General features: G+C 48.5%; 3 protein-coding genes across 3 annotated transcripts; 2 read left to right on the top strand and 1 right to left on the bottom strand.

Annotated features, from left to right (window-relative positions):
* The first annotated feature begins 151 nt into the window (after positions 1–151).
* BO79DRAFT_242766 (U2 snRNP complex subunit HSH155) lies at positions 152–4,234 on the top strand. The gene is made up of 2 exons (XM_025685230.1): positions 152–282; positions 342–4,234. Exons 1-2 carry the CDS (start codon positions 273–275, stop codon positions 4,028–4,030), a joined length of 3,699 nt encoding a protein of 1,232 aa, XP_025544043.1. The 5' UTR covers positions 152–272; the 3' UTR covers positions 4,031–4,234.
* A 323-nt stretch (positions 4,235–4,557) lies between these two features.
* BO79DRAFT_165800 (FAD binding domain-containing protein) lies at positions 4,558–6,390 on the top strand. The gene has a single exon (XM_025679272.1). It carries the CDS (start codon positions 4,799–4,801, stop codon positions 6,365–6,367), a length of 1,569 nt encoding a protein of 522 aa, XP_025544042.1. The 5' UTR covers positions 4,558–4,798; the 3' UTR covers positions 6,368–6,390.
* A 1,957-nt stretch (positions 6,391–8,347) lies between these two features.
* On the bottom strand, positions 8,348–8,642 carry BO79DRAFT_43872 (uncharacterized protein). The gene has a single exon (XM_025689256.1). The coding sequence runs from the start codon at positions 8,604–8,606 to the stop codon at positions 8,391–8,393; it is 216 nt and encodes a 71-aa protein (XP_025544041.1). The 5' UTR covers positions 8,607–8,642; the 3' UTR covers positions 8,348–8,390.
* Positions 8,643–23,002: the final 14,360 nt, after the last annotated feature.

The raw sequence follows: 23,002 nt of genomic DNA, 5'->3' as shown, positions 1-23,002 counted from the left end.
AATGTGAAAGAATATCGAGGCGAGATCCAGCAAGAGCAGAAGCAGACAGCTACATGGCCATCACGTGCCTCATCTTAGTCATCAATCTAGTCCCGCCGCCGAACTTCACCTCACGTCTTCTTGATATTTTCATCGCGAGACATCAGCGCATCACCCTCCACGCCCCCAAGGTCGCTGCTATTGTCCGTTTTTGATCCGAATGTAGCTGCTGTTACCCCTGCCTGGGAGTGTTCGTTCTCTTTCTCGTCTTTGGGATCACCACAACCGCCACCATGTCCGACGGTAGGTAGCCTCCAGATTGCGGACCTTGCTTCTGATGATAGGCTGACAACCCCTTCTAGCTGATTTCGAAGCCGTCCGGAAGCTCCAAGCTGAGCGGAACGCTGCTGCATCTGCGAAGAAAGGTTCTAGGACCTTTGATCCGTCTAGCCAGCGCACTGACAACTCGACCAAGGCCTCCCTGACTGAATCCTTCGATACCACCCTCTACGAACGCGAGGGCGCTGACAAGTATGCGGGATACGACATGTCCATCGCCGTCAATGGCGAAGATGAAGAAATGGAGGATGCGGACGGAGGCCACCGTCTGGTGGGCCAATATACCGCGACAAGGAGCCAGATCGATGAATTTGCCCAAGGAAATGGTGTGGAAGAGGAGGACGTTCTCCTAGGACGCGAAAAGGCGGCCAGAATCGCTGATCGCGAGACGGACTATCAGAAGCGTCGCTTCAATCGTGGTCCGCTGACGCCTACACGCGCTGATCCGTTTGCCGCGAACGAACATGCAAACGTGGAAGGAGAGGGCCAGACCTACCGTGAGGTTATGGCTCTACGTGAGCTTGAAAAAGAAGAAGAGCGTGTTCAGAAGCTGATCGCAGAGAAGCAGGCCCGTGGAGAGGACGATGTTCAGGAGCATGAGGCCACCTTGAAGTCAGAGGACAAAGAAAACGCTGAAGCTGGCTCGACCGTTTCGGTCGCCACCGGTCGCAAGCGTAAACAACGCTGGGATGTGTCATCCGAGCCTACTGAGTCGGCTGAAGCTGAGGCCCCGCAGCCCGCAGACACCAAAGCCAAGAGATCTCGCTGGGATCAAACGCCTGCGCCTGCTGTTCCTGGCGCCGCCGCCGAGGAAGCTCCTAAGCGTCGTTCTCGATGGGATCAAGCCCCAGCCATTGCGGCATCCACCCCCGTGGGTAACCAAGGGCTTGCTACCCCGATGCATCCTTCTCAAGTAGGTGTGCCTATGATGCCCACCAGCTTTGGAACTGATATCTCTGCGCGCAATGCTCCTCTGTCTGATGAAGAACTTGATATGATGTTGCCCTCGGAGGGCTACAAGATCCTCGAGCCTCCTCCGGGCTACGCCCCTATTCGCAACCCGGCGAGAAAGCTTATGGCGACACCGGCACCTATGGCCAGTGCGACGGGAGTCGGAGGATTCATGATGCAGGAGCCGGAGAGCGCTCGCGCGATGGGCAAGCAGCTACCGACTGAAATCCCCGGTGTTGGTGACTTGCAGTTCTTCAAGCCCGAAGATATGGCCTACTTTGGAAAACTTATGGAAGGTGGGGACGAGAGTGCGATGTCCGTGGAGGAGTTGAAGGAAAGGAAGATTATGAGACTGTTGCTGAAAGTGAAGAACGGCACTCCGCCTATGAGGAAGACTGCCCTGCGTCAGCTCACAGACAACGCGCGGCAATTCGGTGCTGGCCCTCTCTTCAACCAGATTCTTCCGCTTTTGATGGAAAAGTCCCTCGAAGATCAAGAGCGCCACTTGTTGGTCAAGGTTATTGACCGTGTCCTGTACAAGCTGGATGATCTCGTTCGCCCTTATGTTCACAAGATTTTGGTCGTCATCGAGCCCCTGCTCATTGACCAAGACTACTATGCTCGTGTCGAGGGTCGTGAGATCATTTCCAACTTGGCCAAGGCCGCTGGTCTTGCCACGATGATCAGTACGATGCGTCCCGATATTGACCATGTCGATGAGTATGTCCGTAACACGACAGCTCGAGCATTTGCTGTCGTTGCTTCTGCTCTTGGTATTCCTGCGCTTCTGCCCTTCCTTCGTGCTGTGTGTCGGAGTAAGAAGTCGTGGCAGGCCAGACACACCGGTGTCAAGATCGTCCAGCAAATTCCTATCCTTATGGGTTGCGCCATTCTTCCCCATTTGAAGGGTCTGGTCGACTGCATTGCCGACAACCTCAGCGACGAACAAGCTAAAGTCAGAACCGTCACTGCCTTGGCCGTGGCTGCTTTGGCTGAAGCTGCCAACCCGTACGGTATTGAGAGTTTCGATGAGATCCTCAACCCCTTGTGGACTGGAGCTCGGAAGCAGCGTGGTAAGGGTCTGGCAGCCTTCTTGAAGGCCGTTGGTTACATCATCCCTCTCATGGACGAGGAGTACGCCAACTACTACACTAGTCAGATCATGGAGATCCTTCTGCGTGAATTCTCCTCCCCCGACGAGGAGATGAAGAAGGTTGTCTTGAAGGTAGTATCGCAGTGTGCTAGCACTGACGGTGTGACAGCCAGCTACCTAAAGGAACACGTGTTGACCGACTTCTTCAAGAGTTTCTGGGTGCGTCGTATGGCTCTGGACAGGAGGAACTACCGCCAAGTTGTTGATACGACCGTGGACCTCGGCCAGAAGGTCGGCGTGGGTGAGATTCTGGAGCGTGTTGTGAACAACCTCAAGGATGAAAGCGAGCCCTACCGGAAGATGACTGTGGAGACCGTGGAGAAGCTTATTGCAGCCCTTGGAGCTGCTGATATCTCCGAGAGACTGGAGGAACGACTCATTGATGGTGTTCTCTATGCCTTCCAGGAACAGAGCATCGAGGATATCGTGATTTTGAACGGTTTTGGAACAGTGGTCAACGCCCTGGGCACTCGCTGCAAGCCTTACCTCCCTCAGATTGTCAGTACCATCCTCTGGCGGTTGAACAACAAGTCCGCCACGGTCCGTCAGCAGGCTGCGGATCTCATCTCGCGTATTGCAATGGTCATGAAGCAGTGTGGAGAAGACGCTCTGATGGGCAAGCTTGGTATCGTACTCTACGAATACTTGGGTGAGGAGTACCCTGAGGTACTTGGTTCTATCCTTGGTGCTCTCCGTTCGATCGTCACTGTCGTCGGTATCAACCAGATGCAGCCTCCTATCAGAGATCTGCTGCCTCGACTCACTCCTATCTTGCGTAACCGTCACGAAAAAGTGCAGGAGAACACCATCGATCTGGTCGGTCGTATCGCCGACCGTGGTCCCGAATCGGTCAACGCCCGTGAATGGATGCGTATCTGCTTCGAGCTGCTGGACATGCTGAAGGCTCACAAGAAGGGTATCCGTCGTGCTGCCAACAACACATTCGGTTTCATCGCCAAGGCCATCGGTCCCCAGGATGTGTTGGCGACGCTGCTGAACAACCTTCGTGTCCAAGAGCGTCAGTCCCGTGTCTGTACTGCCGTCGCCATCGGTATCGTGGCTGAGACTTGTGCGCCTTTCACCGTCCTGCCGGCCCTGATGAACGAATACCGTGTTCCCGAACTGAACGTCCAGAACGGTGTGCTCAAGGCCATGTCCTTCTTGTTCGAGTACATTGGCGAGATGGCCAAGGATTACGTCTACGCGGTCACGCCCCTTTTGGAGGATGCTCTCATCGATCGCGACCAGGTGCACCGGCAGACCGCAGCCAGTGTTGTAAAGCACATCGCGCTGGGCGTGGTTGGTCTGGGTTGTGAAGATGCCATGGTGCATCTGCTGAACCTGGTGTTCCCCAACATCTTCGAGACCAGTCCCCACGTCATTGACCGTGTCATTGAAGCCATTGATGCGATCCGGATGGCAGTTGGCACCGGTGTGGTCATGAACTACGTGTGGGCGGGCTTGTTCCACCCGGCGCGCAAGGTGCGCACGCCATATTGGCGACTGTACAACGATGCGTACGTGCAGAGTGCGGACGCGATGATTCCCTACTACCCCGGCCTGGAAGACGATGGTCTGGACCGGACTGAGTTGTCTATCATAGTTTGAACAAAAGCTATCCAGCGCGTGTCATTTACCATCATCTTCTGTCTCTGTACCCTTTTTCTGCCGTGTGCTTTTCCATCTATCTTCAACATATTGGGGCTTGTTCAATTACGGTGTTTCTCTGGCGGGATTTGGCGTGTCTGAACCATCTTTATCTAAGATATAGTAGTCTATGGCAATATCCAACATTTCAACGTTCAATTTAATTCTATCCCATTTTCTTTCCGACACTTTCCGTAAGCCAATTCAGTAGTCAATGAACTGATTGAGACGATCGATCTCTCAGTCCCCGATCGATCCTCGACTATTGTCTCCCCCGCAATTCCAGCGTGGGGAGCACCCGCACTCAGACTCCGCGCATCATGCCATGCGATCGTTAGTTTTCGAGATCCGAGTTACTCTCCCGATCACTCTAACAGAGCTATCCACTTTTCTCCCTAACATTCCTGTGCTACTTCCGATGACATCAAGCAACGCTGCCCAGACCGACCGGAAAGACTCCCTCCGCCTTCTCCCGTGGCACCGACGGAGCATAACTCTCCGTTTCCCAACCGCCATCCCATCATCGGCACCATCCCCGCCGTCTGTCACGACATACAAAGCCGCAGGCAACTTGAGCACAGATCCCAGAGCACTATGTATCTACTTGATGCGATGATCATCATTCTCCTCCCCTTGGCAGACTAAATGCACTAATGCTCTTTCTTTGACGCATACACCCACACACGCACGCACAGGCACATACACACACAATCAAATCTCTCTAGCACCATGGCTCTCCCCTCAGAATGCGATGTGCTCGTCATTGGCGGCGGTAATGCCGGTTTCTGTGCAGCCATCTCGGCTGTCCAGTCTGGCGCAAAACACGTCTCTATCATCGATAAATGTCCGGAGCAATGGGCAGGAGGTAACTCCTACTTCACGGCGGGGGCGATGCGTACCGTCCACGGCGGATTGCCGGATCTGCTTCCCATCGTGAATAATGTCGATGCGGAAACGGCGAAGAAGATTGACATGAAGCCGTATACCGTGGATGACTTCACGGCCGATATGATCCGTGTTACGGGGCGGCGCACGAATCGCGAGCTCTGCCAGACACTCGTCAATGAGTCGAACTCGGCGATCAAGTGGCTGGCGAGTAATGGCGTGCGATTCCAGCTCTCTTTCAACCGACAGGCGTATGAAGTCAACGGTCGGCTCAAGTTCTGGGGTGGTCTTGCGCTGAAGACTCAAGACGGCGGCAAAGGTCTCATCCAAGATCACTTGCAAGCAGCCCGGAGACTGGGTATTCAGGTGTTCTTCTCGACCGCTGCTCAGAAACTAGTAACAGACCCGGTCTCTGGAGCCGTGACATCCGTGGTGGTTTCGCATCATGGTCGCGACCAGACTATCCGGGCTGGTGCTGTGATTCTCGCGGCCGGAGGCTTCGAGGGTAACCCGCGCATGCGCGCGCAGTACCTTGGACCTCACTGGGACGTAGCGCTGGTGCGCGGCACGCCCTACAACTCCGGGGATGGATTCGAGATGGCGATCCGGGATGTCTCAGCCAAGCAGGCGGGCAACTGGTCGGGATGTCACTGTGTGGCGTGGGATGCTAACGCACCGGCCGATACGGGCGACCGGGAGATCTCCAACGAGTTCACCAAGTCCGGGTATCCGTTGGGCATCATGATCAATCGGCAGGGAAACCGGTTCGTGGACGAGGGGTCGGATCTGCGCAACTATACGTATGCGATGATCGGACGCCAGATTCTCAACCAGCCCGGCCACATGGCGTTCCAGATTTGGGACTCCAAGATGATCCCTTGGTTGCGATCGGAGGAGTACCGGCCGGAGGTGGTGCAGCATATCAGCGCGGCCACAATCAGTGAGTTGGCGGAGAAGTGCGCTGAGTTTGATCTCGAAGATAAGAAGCGCTTCGAGCAGACCATCCATGACTATAACAAGGCGGTTTATGAGCGCCAGCGCAGGAATCCAGGTGGGAAATGGGACCCGGCTGTCAAGGATGGACTCACCACGCAGTCCGAGGGCTTGGAGCTGGCAGTGCCCAAGTCTAACTGGGCGCTTCCTATTGATCAGGGACCGTTCCTGGCTGTTCGAGTCACGGCGGGCATCACTTTCACGTTTGGTGGACTGGCGGTGCGTCCGGAGACAGCCGCGGTGGTGTCGTCGACGACAAACCAGGAGGTGCCGGGGTTGTACTGCGCGGGCGAGATGCTGGGAGGACTGTTTTATGATAACTATCCTGGAGGCAGTGGATTGACGTCGGGAGCTGTCTTTGGACGACGAGCTGGTCGGGCTGCGGCGGCGAGAGTGTCGAACCGACAGGCACGGCTGTAGTGGTGGCTATAGTAGAGTATGCGATAGGATATATACGAGTGCTTGAGTAGCAACCATATAATAGGAATAATTTACTATGTTTACTACATCTACATCTACGGCAGACTTCGATATCATATATATTTCACTGGTAGTAGTAACATGAACCACTCTAAGCAGTAACACATATCCAGGACTATTGCAATAGGGACCCATGTATATATATAAACATCTTCAACACTATAAAATATACTACCAACTAAGAATCACATCCACTACTATCTAAATCCCAACATACATACAACTTAACCGAACTACAACAAAATATCCCTACACCAGAAAAACACATACACCACACTCGGCCTGTACAGACAAAAACTTGCAGTGATTGTGTAATCGACCCAGCTGCACCCTCATCCAGGAACAGAAAATGACAGTAGATAGTAAAAAAGCAATGAGGTCATTCCTCCCTTGCCATTCTCTTTCTCCTCTCCTCTCACCTATCAACCACATCAAAAGAATTAACTACGTAGTTAACATGAATCACAAAAATACGACATCAACCCACACCCCCATCACCCAAAACGCACGAACCACCACCACCCAACCAACATCTGAACAAATCCCATCATCATCATCATAATCATCACCATCACGAAAATACAAAAACCCAAATCCATACGCGCAAGCCAGCCAGCCCGCCAAGGGCCCCTGCAACCCTGCAGCAGGGCAACAAGCAGCAACAACAATAACAAATTCCAACAATGACAATGACAAAAAAAACCCAAAAAGAGAACAGTAAATAAGTAGTGACTTTACAACTTTTACTCCTCTGAGTCTAGTTAACTTAACGGAGTTAGTAAGTAAGTACAGTTAGGTATGTTGCCGCGTAAGCCTTCTCCATCAGCCCATGTCATGTGTGGGCTTGGCCCTGCTTGTTCCGTGTTGTGGGGAAAGGAGCACAACCCATTTGGTGGGATCTTATTGGTTGGGGATGGTGGTGGGTGGTGGGGTTTACCTAGGAGGTGGGGGGGGTCCGTCAACTAAGTTAGTAACTCGTAGGTTGGCCTTTTTGGTATGACGGGATGAGATGATGACTGAGATGATGGTGGTGGTGGTGGGTGTGGGTCTCTTCAGCTTCTTTTCTAATTTACTTAGTTTATGTCTTTAGAGATTAGTTGAGTTGCCTATTATGGTAGGTCTATGGAGGTAAGTAGATAGGTAGTTCTTTTTTTATATATGTTGATGATTATGATGACATTCTTGGTGAGGAGGTGCTTTTTCCAATTTGGGATTGTGGATGATTCGGTTGTTTCTATCGGTTAGTATTCATTCTATTGTTTCTATAGATTGTATCGTGGTTTTTAAGATGAGTAGGTAGCTAGCTAGTTGTGAAGAGGCTTGAGCGCTGTAACTATTCAGTCAGTGACGATGGTGAATGATGATGATGATGATGACCTAAGCGCAGTTGAACATCGGAGGTGACTACGAAGAATACCTAGTTATTGGTTCGGAGGAGTTGTGTTCACAGTAACTAACTGTCTGGACATCAGACATCCAAGTCAAGTAACTAACCTAAAGCACAGACATCAACAATACCTCTGTCAAGAGTTGCCTTAATTAACTTCCTCTGCCTTCAAAAAAACACAATCGGAAACTTATCACACCATGTACCGCAACACGTCCGTAAGCTAACCTAGGAAGTATAACCAGCAACAAGCATATGATCAATCTCTTTTCCCCATTCCCATCACTATCACCATATTATCCAGGCACACATGCAGTTGGACTACTGTACTCCGTGCCGGGAAAAGAGATAGAAAGCAAAAAAAGGGCAGGCAGTGCATGCAGCTGAAGTCGTCATCACATTAATTGCAATTAGCATTGGGCATACATCTATCTGCATGAGGAATGGAACAAAAAAATAAATGAATAATTCATTCATGCCTAGGCCCCCTTCAGTTTTTTCCTTTCTGCACCACATGGGCCCCTGCTCATTTTTCCTGACTAGTGTTTTCTCTCTCCCTCAGATGCAACCCTACTTTTAGCTTCGGATTGATAGGATAAGATTTGTGGAAATAATTTCCAGGGTCGCAGTTGGTAGTAAGTCAAGGTGGGCTGGTGCGCCATCATTCATTATCCCTTGTTCTACAGTACTCATTTTTGACTTAGTCATGTTATTGTTCGGCATGACAAAGCTTGGTTTGGAAGTAAGAAAAGAAAAGAAAAGGGTTAATTGTTTGCGATTCCGAGGGAACATGTGAAGCCGAATTGGATCCAGATGAGGAGAAGGAAGAGGGTGGAAGGAGGTCTTGGTAGGTAGCTAATAGTTTTGGATTCGTGTTTGTTTCAATCTCACACCCTCACTCTCTCTCTCTCTCTCCTCCCCGACCCCTGTAAAGAGAGAGATTAAGGTATGTCGGATGCCCACTAACTAGTTAGGTACTGTAGTTAGCGATGAAGTAGTGAACCGAAAGAAATAAGGAAAGAGAGACCACGACACGAGCGCTTATGACGTCTAACAGCTTCCTTCTTGGCGTTAGTTTCGAATGCAGGGTCCTCTTATAACCAAGAGTTATATTAATAGAAAAGATTAGAAGAAATGGCAATTTAAAAATCTAATTAACAATATATAAAAAAAGGTCATCAGAAATTAAAAACGCAGATTCAATCCATGGTACCGCTCACACACTACGTACTACTTGCTTGGATCACTCATCAGCAGGAACGCATTGATCAAGCGCTAGGAACTAGTTTGAACCCGATGTGCCGTTGGCGATTTCAAATCGCGGCTCCATTTTAATATACTAATAAATAATTGAATAAATGAAAAAAATAAAAGAGGATGATTGAAACTGGGACTTATTTTGCGCGCACGAACACACACACACACAAGTCGAATTTAATCAACTCGAGACACAATCAGATAAACTCATCCCATCAAAATGTTTCAGATTCGTAAGTCAATAAAGATGACAATGACGACTACTGCTTCTGCGGGATGACATCTGTCTATCTTTAGTGTGTATGATTGATACTCACGAGGACTCTCACCCACGACTGAGTCACTACCATACATCAATCACCTTTTTGTGACATCCCGCCAAGGGGGTGATGCTGGTGGTGGCTTGCTCCACTTCCTGCACACTAGACTCGTTTCTGTCCCGTCGGGGGGATCCTAGAGACGCGGCTGTCGCAGGAAGCTTAGTCGTTTGATTCTCATTCAGGGTCCTACACTACGGAGTATCATGGCTGCTGATGCTGCTGGTGGCGGTTTTTGGGTTTTCCCCTTTTCGGTGTCCGCCGCCTTGATGTCAATGTCTCATGTGTCGTGCACGTCTTGTCTGGGCTTGTCTTGTCTCAGGGATATCGTCGGAAATCCCCGCAAATGTAGGTACGGATAGAAGTGTTACGTACATCTCCTGCTGTACATACGAATAAGAAGCAGTACTCCGTAGTGTAGGAGGTAGATACTCCGTAGGTGGCTCTTCCCCCCTCCTCCCTCGGGTGGTGGTACAGAGTTTTGGAGTACATCCACCGCGCACAGATGTATGCTGTCAGGTGAGCTGAAGATAACGGTCAGGGATGTTGGCATTAGACCAGTCTGCTTTTACTTTTATCACCCACCCACGCAACAAACCCCTGAAATTATCACCTCACATCCCAGTCGTAAATATGCAGTAGTTAGTAGTAGTAGGAGTCAGGTTCGGGTTCTGCTTTCCCTATGTTGTGTGTGTGTGAATAAGAAATCAAATGAAAAGAAAAAAAAACATCTAGAACGAAACAGGACATTGCACTGGCGCTTGGATAATGTCATTGTTATTATTAGAACCGTTTAATAAAAAGAAAAATAAGATTGTTGCGTTCGAGAGAGCTGGCAATAATTACGACCTTCCGAGAGAAGCGTAGTCTCTTTGGCAGCAAACGGTGGTGGCATCCATTCAGTGCCCTTCCGTAACTTCCCACGGAAGAGGGGGAAGTGATATCATGGCCAAGCCAACCAGAGCTCAGTTACATGTTCTTGAAGAGTAAACCCGGTGGAGCCCGGACTGGCGTTAGAACTTCATTTTTGACCAACCCTTTCGACAGGGCCAAGAAATGAGCCGGCGCGTTTCAGGTGGCTGCTAGCCCGCAACCCTGAGAGTGGCAGTGTCCTGGTGGGTGGTGGAGCCCGCCAGGATCGCACGCAGGGATTCTGGTCAACGGGCTTGCGGGGTTCAGAATGGAGGCCGATACGGGCTTTAACTTCTTGACTTTTGGACAGAGTTAATTAGAGTTGTTTGGGTAATGTCTATCTTTTTCGTTTGTCTGGTTTAGATTCTATCTGTAACTAAGCGAAAAGCGAAAACAAAACCTACCACTGTGCTGGGTAAGTACTTACAGAACGTTCTGAATAAGATGATTTCTAAAGTAATTTTTCGAAAAAAGCAGGTTTGCATGGCCTGCGCGCTGCGTAAATTATATCCATCCAATAACCATGATAATTCGATATTATAAAAACCATGACAGGAGAAACCCTTGCTGACAACAAACCATATACTGAAACGGGGAAAGCACCATCCCAAGAAGGTATAGCGCTGTGAGATGTGCACGCGTCAGCTCCTGTGGGGCCCCCTCTGTGATTGGGTTATCTGTATGAGCCAAGCTCGGCTATCGACTATCTGCCGTCCCCCGGGGATGTGGCTAACATGCCCTCCCTGCTTTTGCTTAGTCCAGGGATTGAGAAAATTGAATCATAGCGTGGTTTGCCAATAGCGTGACTGGTGATTTCTGCTTGTTGCGTTTGGATCTTAGTTTGCACGCTAAACCAGACCTGACCCGCCCATGGCTTCTCTCTCTACCTCTGTACCTTCTGTTGGATGGAGTTACTTCCCGCCGAGGCTTGCAAGTCCTCATTCTAGGCATGTATGTATGCATGTACAGGCGACGGAATCTCACGGCAAATGCTTTTGCTGCTTACTTTCTTTACCTGCGACGCAGATTGCTTAACTTCTTACATTTCCATCGGGCTGTAAATTAAGCGGATGTGGATCTCCCGAATGGTTTGAGTCGCGGTGGTATATCGGGGTAGGGAACCAATCAGGAACTCAATTGAACGACTCAGGTTCCTCTGACACATTGCTATTGCAATTGCGCAATAGTTAGTGAGTGGGACACAAGACAGGAACACACAGACACATCTAGAGCACCTCCGTAAATTGGTTTAGAAAAGTAGTCAAGAAAGTACTAACAACAGTAAGTAAGCAAAGCAAAGCGCAAGTAGTCCAGTTCCCTGCCGCACGGGAACTGGATTTTCTCGCTTTGCCGCGATTGATCGATTGATGGATGACCTTTCATTCTCATCTTGGCGGGGCTTCCCTTTTCGGGCTGTGGTCCCACGCCACTTTTACCCGTTTAGGATTTTTCTTTTTTTTTTGCATTTCCCATTTTGAATTTTTATTTTCTGGTTCGTCCCTAAGTCAGCCAGTCCCTCTCCATCCACATCCGCGGACCCATGCAAGCCCCAAAAAGGTTAGCTCACTAGGGGACAACGCGGGAGGGGGAGGACGGAGGGGGTGCGAGCGAGTGGGCTTGCGAGCTGAGTGGATGAAGAACCAACCAATATGAACGATTGGACAAGGGATCCATCGCTAATGGGAGGGACTGTCAAAAATTTGGGTATGGGCTGCCACGGGAACGAACCACTCACTGATTTGTACCCATCCTCCTCCACCACCACCACCATCATCATCACCTCCAAATAACAAACCTTCACAAACCCCCATCTAAATTGACTCCAAAAGTGAATATACGCCAGCACGCCGCGCCCGCCCTCCCCCCATCTTCCCTCCCCGACCCAAAAATCTACTAGCTAGCTAGCTAGTTAGTTAGTAGAGATACCGATCAAACCAAACTATAAAATCTCATCTCATTTAGGGTTCCCGAGTTACGAGGTGGAAAAAAAGAAAAGAAGCTGGCACGCCAACGCCAACGCTACACCTAAAATTGCAAAAGAAGATTCATGGAAAGTTCACTTCATGTTCTAGTTACTGTTTAGCATATATTTTTTTTGCCTCTTCGTCTTGGTCCCCACGTCCCATGGCTATACTACTTACTATTCAGCTCCGCTATTCGCTGTTCTTCTGGTCTTAATTTCGGGGTTCTTTTTTTGGTTTCCCGCGGGAATCTCGAGTATCTGGTTTTTTGCTCCCAGGGAATAATAGGAGGGATTTTAGTTGAGATACATCGATGCGATCTATGGATACCATCACAGATGGAGCTAAAGTTAGGTTTCGTAGTAGTGAGTTTTTTTTGTTTTATATCTCGCTTTATACTTTCCGTGGATGGTTCACTACTACTACTAATACTACTGGAGTGTAAATTAGTAGTAGTTTCGTATGTACTCGTATCTATGGCACATGATACAACTCCCATACCCTCATCATTTGTTTTCTTTACGTTGAAACAAGAAAATAAGCGCATAGCACTAATCTTACGTACCCTCTTCTTGTTCCCTTCCTTCCTTCCTTCCCTAAGTATGGTATAGTCTGACCTAAGAATGCTATACTTATATCTAGGAGCAGCAAAAGTAAGCCCAAAACGCCATCATGCCAATCAACGACGATCTGCCGTGTGGGATCTGCCAAGAAAGGAGCCCCGTGCAGATTGACAGATGGTGTTAAAAAACCCACGAAAAAAAAATAAAAGAAAAAAGAAAATAAACAAAAAAAGGGGGGGGAAGGAAGGAAATGCCTGACTCGTTGCCCAGCTTCTAGGTTGATAAATTTGATTGCTAATGGCTGCTATGCTTACTTAGGGTTATTAGTTCGACTCCATAGTCTTACTGTAGTGTATGCTGCTACTAGATACTTACTGCTTGGCTTTGCTGTGTGGTAGGTAGGGGTCCGCAGTTTGAATGATGATCGTCCGTGTTCCTGAAGAAAATGGGATTTTAGATTATTGCTTCGATGTTGGCGTGGGTTGGTGATTGGGAGAGAGAGAGGGGTGCTTGGTGCCACTTATCTATCTATTGATCTAGCTAGCTAGGTTAGCTAGCTGGTAGCTGGCTGGCTATTTATTGCCGACGTCAGAATGATCGACGAGATGCCGAGTTCAAGATTGTTGATGATGGTCGTGATGTTCTATCTGATCGGAGTGGAATGGTAGATTTACTTTACACTACTGCTACTGCTATCTACCTGCTTGCTGGCAATCATACAGTAGTCAACTCTTTATCAATACGTAGTATACAGTATTCAAGCAAGCATCTTGGTAAATATTCTTTCACCCCCTCTCCTTTCATCTCGGAATCCTCGGAAATGTTCTTGGTTCTATGTCCCTTGGCGCCGATAGTCAAGTGTATAGCCAGTCTAGACGTTCGTTGTTTATCCACCGCCCAGTGAAGAAGCGAAATTAAAAAGTCCTAATTATAACAACACGACGGATATGAACTCTCCCTAAGGTGGAAGAATGAATGGATTCACCGGCAACGATGGAGTACACCAACCATCTAATTAGCGACAGGTGCAAGGGCCCTACTACTTACCCACCGCAAGTAGTCTACTTCCTGTGTATGGCTCATATCTAATTGGCGATACTACTACTACTGCCCATATGTTGGATGTTGCTCCATGCTTTGCGTCGATGCTTTCTGTCACCAAAGTCAAAAGCGTGGAAACTTGGCTTCGGGGGGAACAGACTACCGTCCAATCCCGGAGAATAGAGTGTCTTTCCCCGAGAGTTTCAATTGGTTTTTGTAAATTTTTCTTTTGTTCCTTCTGCTCAAGCCATAATTTTTCGCCACCGAACTAGTGATGCTTTGCCTTCTCAACCTACAGAGTAAGTGAGTACGTACTAAGTAGGCTGGAGCTATACAAGACAGCGACTAAGGTAGGTAAGTAGGGGAAAAGAAGGCTGGCTGTAAGGCCAGACCACAAAGCCAAACAGCAAATGAGGAAGGCGTAGCGGTTCCGTTCCAATTGGGCCCCGACTCGGTACGAGCTGACTGACTGACTGACTGATTTAGTTCGGTTTTTTTTTTTTTTTTTTTTTTTTTTTTTTTTTTTTTTTTTTTTCTTTCTTTTTTTTTTTTTCTTTTTGAGTGAGCAATTGGGAAAAGGGTTCCCCACCGGATTACCCGATCGGGACTCCCCGCAATGGTTTAGGGGAAAAAAGGGTCAGGACGGGCCCCCTCCCACCCCCTCAAAGTGGGTTGTGGCTGATGATTGGCCGACCGTTTCTGGGTCCAGTTACGCGTTTTTGGGGATGATGTGCCGTGTCAAGGGGGGTGGGTGCGCTTCCTCATTCGGTAGTTTACGAGCTGCCGGGATAGGCTTAGGTGCAATCCCTGCAAAAGAGGGCAAACCTTATGCCGCTAAGGCACGGATTTGATGGGAACTTACACAAAGTCTCGCCGCTGAGTATGGAGTCTATCTATCAATGGACTGAGTCGAGGTGAGCGTTAGTTAGTGTTGCTGCTGCTGCTGCTGCTACTGCAGCTGGGCCCCTCCTCTTACCCATCCCCTCCTCCCCGCCCTCCCCTTTAGTTGTTGTTGTTGTTGGAGACCCCCGGGGATGGTTGACAGCCATAAGAAAAGCGGTGAGAACCGGATGGTTGGCGCTCTACTTGGGTGGCGTTTTTCTTCTTTTCTAAAAAGGCACGGTTCCGCCCAGGAAAAGCGGATCCGGCGGTCAAGAGGCAAATCAGCCAAGCCGGGAGCTGGGCTTTTCAAACAAACACCCCCTCCATTGAAAGGAACGGAACTGGACCTTCAAGTTTGTGTGACCATCTGAAGCTGCGTCTCAGATGTTGTCGTCGTCAGCCAAAAGTACCTTTTCTGATTTGATCCTATAGTAATCGTTAGATTCTTGTTGTATAGGTTGCCTGAATATACACACATTCTCTCTGTCTACTCCGTAGATACTACTCATCACCCATTCCTTTCGACCAAAAATAGCCCCGAACAAAAATTTCATTATTATTATTATTATTATTATTATTTATTTTTTTTGTTGTTCTAACCCAACTCCCAGTTCCCTTTTCCCCCCCCGTCCCCTCCAATCTCGGGTCGCGGGATTATTCTTGCTGAAGTTTACGCAATGCACACCCGCTTGGGCCTCTTCAACTTCCGTACAAGCCCCCCAGCCCGCGCATACCTATCGTTCTTTTTCCATTTAGCGATTTCGGCTCGCCCTTTCGGGGAATCCCACACCCTCCTCCTTTTTGGTGGAGCAAAGCAAGCAAGCAACCAAGCAAGCAATACTGGTTGCCCGAGAATGAGCAATTGCGTAGAATAGATAGATAGATAGATAGATAGACAGATAGGAGTATTTGGAAAGACCAGACATAGGCGCATAGATCAATTTGCCTTTCTCGTTGCAAAAGGCATTCGTTATTATTCTCTGTGTTATTATTATTATTACTTACTTGCTATAGAGTTTAGTTCTCTGCGACCGTAGACTGTAGTAAGTACTAGTACTGTAGTTGAGGTGTTTGTAAGCGGACTTTGGAGGCATTTCCTGGCCCGCCGCCGCCAATTGCATCATAACTAGCAACAACCCAACCCCGAAGTCGGCCATCACAGACATCAATTACCCGTCACGAGTATGATTAGGAATATGCGCTTATGTTCGTCTAACTACACTACTCCGTATAGTACTATGGAATAACCGAACCCTCTCGGTCTGAAGTTGCCCGTAATCATCATCATTATCCTCCATCCTCCCGTTATTTCCGTGCCGAGAAACGGAGCTGAATACGGTTCTAGGTAAGTAAGTAAGTAGAGGGTTGGGAAGTCTCATGCGTCAGGAAGATACTACACTACAGTACCTAGGTAGTAAGTATGTGTGATCGCGATCTCTATTGGCCCAAAAAGCCAAGTAGATACTACTATCACAGGTGGCATGGCATGTATTGTTAAGGAAAGCATTGCGAATGACCGGGGGTGGACGGGTGTGTTGAAACAACCCTAGGTACAGAATATATTATTGCACATGAATATGAGCCAGGATTCAGACAACCATTCTGAGACGCTTCTCATAGGTAGTATTCCTCGGCCATTGACTGCAGGACTTTGTTTGTGTGTGTGTGTGTGTGTGTGTTCAGTGGATACGAACCAGGAAGGTAGACTACGGATAGAGATGGAGTAAAAAGCAAGTGAGAAGGGAAACTCTCGTCGCACTCGCCCCCTTCTGCAACGCCTCACTGATGATGCGTCCCTTTCCCACCCTCCTCCTCCTCCTCCTTCTTTCCCCTCAAATAGGAACACCGGATGGAGTAAGTATAATTAAAAAAGAAAAGAAGCAAGATATTACTACTACCACTTAGGTATAACTGTAGGTAGTAAATTGGAGACTCGTGTGAGAACTGCGACCGGGAGATTTGTAATTAACCCCCTCACAGCTTGCAATTTCATCCCCAACACCATACATACTACTAATTGGCAGTAAGCAATGAATGTTTGCGTATATACCTTCAAATTGCAGGCTGAGTTCTTCCTCTACCCACAGCCATATACAGTAGCTACTACTCACTACTACTACTGCTTACTACTAAGCTAACATTTGATTGCCTCTTAATGCGGTTGGTCATTTAAAGTAGACGCCTCATAACCTTAGTGGCTAATCCACACCCTGCGCACTGGGACACTTGGTAGGTCCCGGTACCATGTTTCCATCCCATAGTTTCGCCTGTCGACTTGCCAATTTGCGTAAAAGTCCAATTTGTGTCTCAAGTCTGAAGAATTGGGGAGGCGAAAGTGGGAAGCTTGGCCTGGCGCTGTCACCCAGACTTATCCCGATTGAGACGGAGCCACGGACTACTATTGATTCCCCCAACCGCGATGAATCCACTCTAAATCACTGCTAGTGCTAGTAGTTCAAGGGGGGCGCGCGCGCGCGGATGGGTGAAAGGTGTGGCCCAACTTTGTTTCTTTTGCGGTTCCTCCATTGAATCGATCCACGGGCCAGAACTTTGAGCGTTTTGGAGATTTTCGAACCTTTTTGAGGATTTTCAAGAAAAGGCTCCTCTTGTCGCCCGCATGGCCAGCCTCGTGCCAAAAAAACCGTGTGGGCTCTCCGACCCACGTTCCCGTCGCCGCTTTTTTTCTTCTTCTTTTTCCTTTTTCACCTTCTCTTTCTGATTTCTTTTCGGCCAGCCGCCCCTCCCTATTGGGGCATTTTAGCAATGGGGACCTGTTCTTGCACCTGCTCAATCCGGTATGACGAGAGGATGGTTGTTGGTCTTGTAGCCAATGGGAATTGGTCCCTTTTTTCTCCCACTACTCCATCCACTGAGCTCATTCGAGTTCCAGTCCCTTAGTAATGATTTTCTCCAGTTACAAATGTCACCAAGAGCTGTGCACCACGCGACAGCCCCCTTCCCCTAGTAGTAGAGCCATTGTGTCTCCAGTCCCCCATTCAGCTCAGTCCCAGGGATCCGACCTAAACCGGTTCGCGCAGCCATCTCCGATGGTCGGCATGCACGACGAGTGACTCGATCTTGGCCCGATGCATGTGGTCATCCACCAGCATCAATCTAGTTAATTTCCCCTGTCGCTCAGTCCTGCAACCCTCGCCTATTAGGCTGTTATCGTCGAATCGAAGTGTTCCACCCTGTCTCCTGGAGGGGACCAGGAAGAAACTTTAAGTTAAGCTAAGCCCGACAGGTGATGAGCTGTACCTATCATATTGATCCTTGGTGGTCCTCACCAGCTTCTCTCCTGGGCTCCAGTGGCCACCCTCACAGACCATCGCCCTGGGGGCTAGGATTGTGGACAGCAATGAAAGAGAAAAAACGCCCCAGCCGAACGGTTGCAGAAAGTGGGCGTCCGTCAGTCGGAGTCATGGCCATCGCGGCCGCCACCTCCCCGGCATCCACCTTGACGTCGTTACTATAGACTGTGCGGCTTGGAAACGGGCGTAGGAGTAAGTAGTATTTTGGTACACATTTTGTATGTGGTGTTGGAAGTCTAAGATGAGCCTCTTGGAAGGAACGGCCTGGGTGGTTGGATTAAGCGTGATTGTCGGTAGTGCTTTTCCTGACCAATTGCTATTCTTGGGGGGGTTTTTTTCCTCTTCTCTTTTATTATCTTTACCGTCGTAGTAGTAGTGCGTGTATGTTCAGCCGCTCATGGCCCCAACCAACAACAACAACAACAAAGCAAAGAGTTGGGGGTTACCAGCTTGAATCATAGTATCTCGAGCCTCTCCGTCTGCTAGGATAAACTCAAATCATCTCTTCTCAGCTGCTCTCGCATCCACCGAGTCCTTTCTCCTCTAGTGTATCTCCGTACCAATGATGGGTACTCGGCTGAGTGTTGTCAACTGGAGAGAGTGTGCCCCATCCTGCTGCTCCTGCTTGATGGAGGTGGATGTTGCGTGTGATGTGTTCTATCCTCCTCCTTTTTCCGACCTATAGCGGATTTCAAATTTCTTGAGCTGTGCCGCTAGCGTAGGGCGCGGCCTACCCAGTTCCCGCGCTCTGACGTCGGTGAGAGACGGTTCCTTCCCTCTCACCCACCCACCCACTTCCATCCCTAATAGCGTCAAGTCAAGTCACATCTTTCAGGAGGAGAAAAAAAAAGGACGATGGGGGGCAAGCTAAGACCAAAGCATGGACTCTCTTGCCCCGTTTCTCGTCTTGCTGGATTGGCTTTAATCCCAGAGAAGCAAAAGCAGAGCAGAAGACAACTGGGGGAACCCAGAAGCAGGAAGCCATGGGAATGGATGGAAATTGGTTTCCAGTACCATGTCACTAGCCCAGCCAGAACCGAGGAAGGAGCGGGTCAGCCCATACAATCCCGGTAACGTGGTCGCGATCTGAATCGGAGATGGTTCCCAATTAATTTATCTCTACTATCTACAGTAGTGTAGTGAAGGTAGTAGTGTGCTCTTCCTTGGGGGGAGATAGTACAAGAGTAAGTTGATCACAAGTCTAGTGGCTGAGGAAATATCCGGTGTAGCGACCTCTAATGTATATTTTATGTTTTGGGAGGTCACGTTTGGAAAATTACCATGACAGGGTCTCGTAGCATTTTGCGACCGCAAGAGATTGATTCATCATCACCATCATTAGCTTGGCTATTTTATTTACGGAAACAAATCAAGAACCAGGTTGGCGTGACCCTGAATTGACTGGTTCATTTTGGCACCGCGGGTTAGAGATGAGTTTAGTGGTTACTAATTCAGTATTGGAATGCCCGCGATGGATGGAAGTGCTCTCTTCCGCATCGTCAAGCGGGGGGCGTGTTGGATATTACTTGTTACCAACAAGAGGAGGGGGGAAGAAAGATCCCTCGCATCGACACAATCTCATGCAAGCACGGGTGCTTGTCTACTACTTTTACCTCGTCAATAGTCTACTTGTCCCTCGGAATCATTCTCGCACACCCTCGGGCTACGAGAAGGAGGATTGTGGTCGACTCCGCACCAAGAGAGGCAAATACCTCATGACGGCAGACTCCGACCCCCATATTAATTAACACGCGAGAGCTCCAACTCTGCAGACCACGCAAATTGCAAATGAAGTCCCGGTCCAACGCGTTGCAATAAAAAAGCCATTTCGTCATCCTGCATGACCTTCTGCCCTTTTCCGCAGCAACCCTTCCCCGATATCATCACCTACAGCATCATGGCTGAAATTGTGCAGCAAATGTTGATGATTAGTCCGATCTAATTTGCTCTACTTGCATGAAAGTGTGGGTTGAGCTTGCTAGTTATGTAGTATATGTACTGTAGATACCTGACCACCCAAAAAAAGTATGTGACGACAGTCGCCCTATAGTCCGAACCAACCTTTCATCCCGGTCTATACTAGTCAATCGGCTAAGAACCATGAACTGGTCGGACAAGGTTGCAATACGAGTTGACCTTTCATGCCACGAAAATAATACCAAAGAGAATCAAACTTTCATTGTTAGATCTCTGATGGATGGATTTTCCCTGTAACGCACGGTGCACCCCATCGCATGATACATTTGGGCCTTGCGCCGAATGTTGCACCGCCGACCATGCATGCACACAACGAACCCGAACAAAACCTTCGACAGGAAGAATATTCGATAGAAACTCCGCGCAGAGAGGCATGGGAGTAGTGCTCCATATGGTGCAGCTGCAAAAGGGTACTTACTTCCTGTGTGTACCAAGAATCTCCCAGCATTCAGCATGAGCCGCCCCGTTGCGTTGCTATACCGCCTCAACCAGGATCCCTCCTGCTTAGCGGTATTACGGGGATTCCTAGGCCCTGCAGCCAGCCCGCGCGCCCTATGGCCCTCCGGCTACGGCGTTCCCAGTCGGCCAAGTCATCAACTCTACCAACTTAACTCCTAACCACATCTTTACTAGACTCAGATGAATTATTCACCAATCATCGTGCTTAGAGTCTCTGGACTTGGGTCTTGGCTGCTTTCTTGCGCAACATGTCTTCTGCATTATGGCGTCGCAGGACTGCCGCCATTGGCTGCCGACTGTGATATAGAAATCTTAAAGGGGGGTGGATGAAAATCGACGTAAAACCAACAATTATTATTTTCTCCTTTGACAAAATGAGTTCGAGGCAGCCGTTTGGCTATTACCCCCTCCTCCATGTGCCGTCTGCTGTTCTTCCTTCTCGCCTCTCTTCGGCAGAGCAGTTCAGTTCTGGTGGTGTACCTGTGGTAACATTACCGGTATCGCAGTTGAATGCGCATTTGGATTACCACATCAGCGTACTAACCAGGTACCTGCTAAAAGGCCTGCCAGATCCAAAAAGGCAAAAGAAAAGGAAAAGGGACAGCCAGTCAATCATGGCTAGCAGGTGGGGTTTTGGCCCACTCCTTTCCTGGGAGCTTTTTTATCTCTAGTCGTCCAGTGACTTCCTCCCCCACGGAACGGGTATACCCTTTGACGTATCTTTGTGATCTGCCGCCACTTCCCCGCTACCTTGAAACACCCTCAAGGGCTCAAGGCGAACCTTGGTCGCTGCATCTAAGCTTAACTCTTGGCGTTGCCTACCCTCCTGCAATCTTTCCCGTTTCCCCATTTTCCTTTTTTTTTTTTCCCTTTTCTTTCCCATTATTTTCTTTTCCCATTGATCCACACCATCTTCGTGTCTACCCTCCTCCTCCCACGCCTTTCTCTTTTGGTCACTGGTCACTCCCCTCCCGACACGCTACTTTGTATAGACACGGCACAAACTACACCATTCTCTCTTCCCTCCCCCCCGCCCCCCTTTACACTCACAATCCCTTTCGGGCGTAGCCTACTTTCCTCACCCAAGTTCATCCTACTTGCCTTCCTCTGGAAGCTTGCGAGCCCACCGTACTCCGTAACCTCTTCCACACCCACGCCGCCCCCCTATGGATATGATGAATTCCCGCACGCCAAAACTGCCACAAATGGAGAGTGCACGGAACGAAACGTAGAGTCAAATAAAATAGAAAAGAAAATTATGGAGTAGGATTCTCCATATTCCACAGTGGCTAACCATGAAGGAGAAGACTGTACAGTAAAGAAGAAGAAAAAAAATTAGGACCTGTGCCTGACTGGAGTTGTCGTACTCCATACGCCATTCCATGTTTCCCTATTGCTTGTATTTTGCCTTTTCTTCTTTTGCGCAAAAATCCACACTTTGTTCTCCCCAATTCATTCCGCACTCTCTCTCTTCCCCTTCCCCTACGTACTTGCGTTTTTTCTACTAACTACGGAGTACTATCTATCTTACTCTCCTTTTCGCTTTTGCCCTTTTGGTCTTTTGACTTTGGGCTCAACGCTCGTTTCTTTTTTGTGGCCGTCCCGTGTCCGCCTCCTAGTAACTTAGTTAGTAGTAATTAGATATTTGTTGCTGCTTAGATAGAAAAACTACTTACTACTTAACATAACATAATACTTTATTATTACAAAATACATAGTCATTTGCCGTCTGCACCCAGCAAAGTAAAAAGCAGTAGTAGTAATAGTAGTAGTTCTTGTGTCCTTCGTAATTAATATACATACATAGTTACATACATACATACATGCCTACTTTGCCTGCCTGCCTACTTGCCTGCTTGCTTGCCTCAGCTCAACAGCGGAGTTTCAGGTGTCCCCTTTTCCGCACACCCTGCGCGTTTTAGCCTTTTTTTTTTTCTTTTTTCTATTTTATTTTCTTACAATTACTTAAAATGTTGCAAGTATGAATTATATTAACAATTTTCGAATTAAATCAAAACATAAGTAAGCAAAGTAAGTAAGTAAGTAGTGTCCGATGGCTAGTTAGTTAGTCTAGTTTCTTGTCTCGCAGATGAATCTGAAGATGACGCAAGATTTTGTATCGCCCAGTCCGATTGTTATTTCATCTATCTAACTAGATAGATACCCTATGCATTTCGTTTCCCTTAGATTATGGTGATCATATTAGGAAAGTGAACACAAAAATAGAAAAGAAGCAAATGGGGAGAGGAGGGGAGGGGGGGCTATGGGGAGGGACCTAGAAATTCATTTTCTGGAAAATGAAATGGGGCTATGGGGGTGTGGGAGTTGAGAGAATGAGGAAAAAGAAATAAAATAAAATAACATAACATGAAAAATAAAAAATGGGAGAAAATAAAATGGAGAATGAATAGGGGAAGGGAAAGGGAAAATAGGTGTGAGAGAGGGAAAGGCCAAAAAAGAAAAATGCAGGAAAGGGAAAAGGAAAAAAAAAAAAAAAAAAAAAAAAAA

This window comes from Aspergillus costaricaensis (genome assembly GCF_003184835.1).
Source record: "Aspergillus costaricaensis CBS 115574 unplaced genomic scaffold BO79scaffold_3, whole genome shotgun sequence".
Lineage (NCBI taxonomy): Eukaryota > Fungi > Ascomycota > Eurotiomycetes > Eurotiales > Aspergillaceae > Aspergillus > Aspergillus costaricensis.
Note: the sequence above shows the minus strand (reverse complement) of the source record. Positions and strands in the feature narration are given on the sequence as shown.

Bases quoted from the DNA above. Each gene is read 5' to 3' on its own strand.
- BO79DRAFT_165800 (XM_025679272.1), top strand. From the start codon at position 4,799: ATGGCTCTCCCCTCAGAATGCGATGTGCTCGTCATTGGCGGCGGTAAT.
- BO79DRAFT_43872 (XM_025689256.1), bottom strand. From the start codon at position 8,606: ATGTTCCCTCGGAATCGCAAACAATTAACCCTTTTCTTTTCTTTTCTT.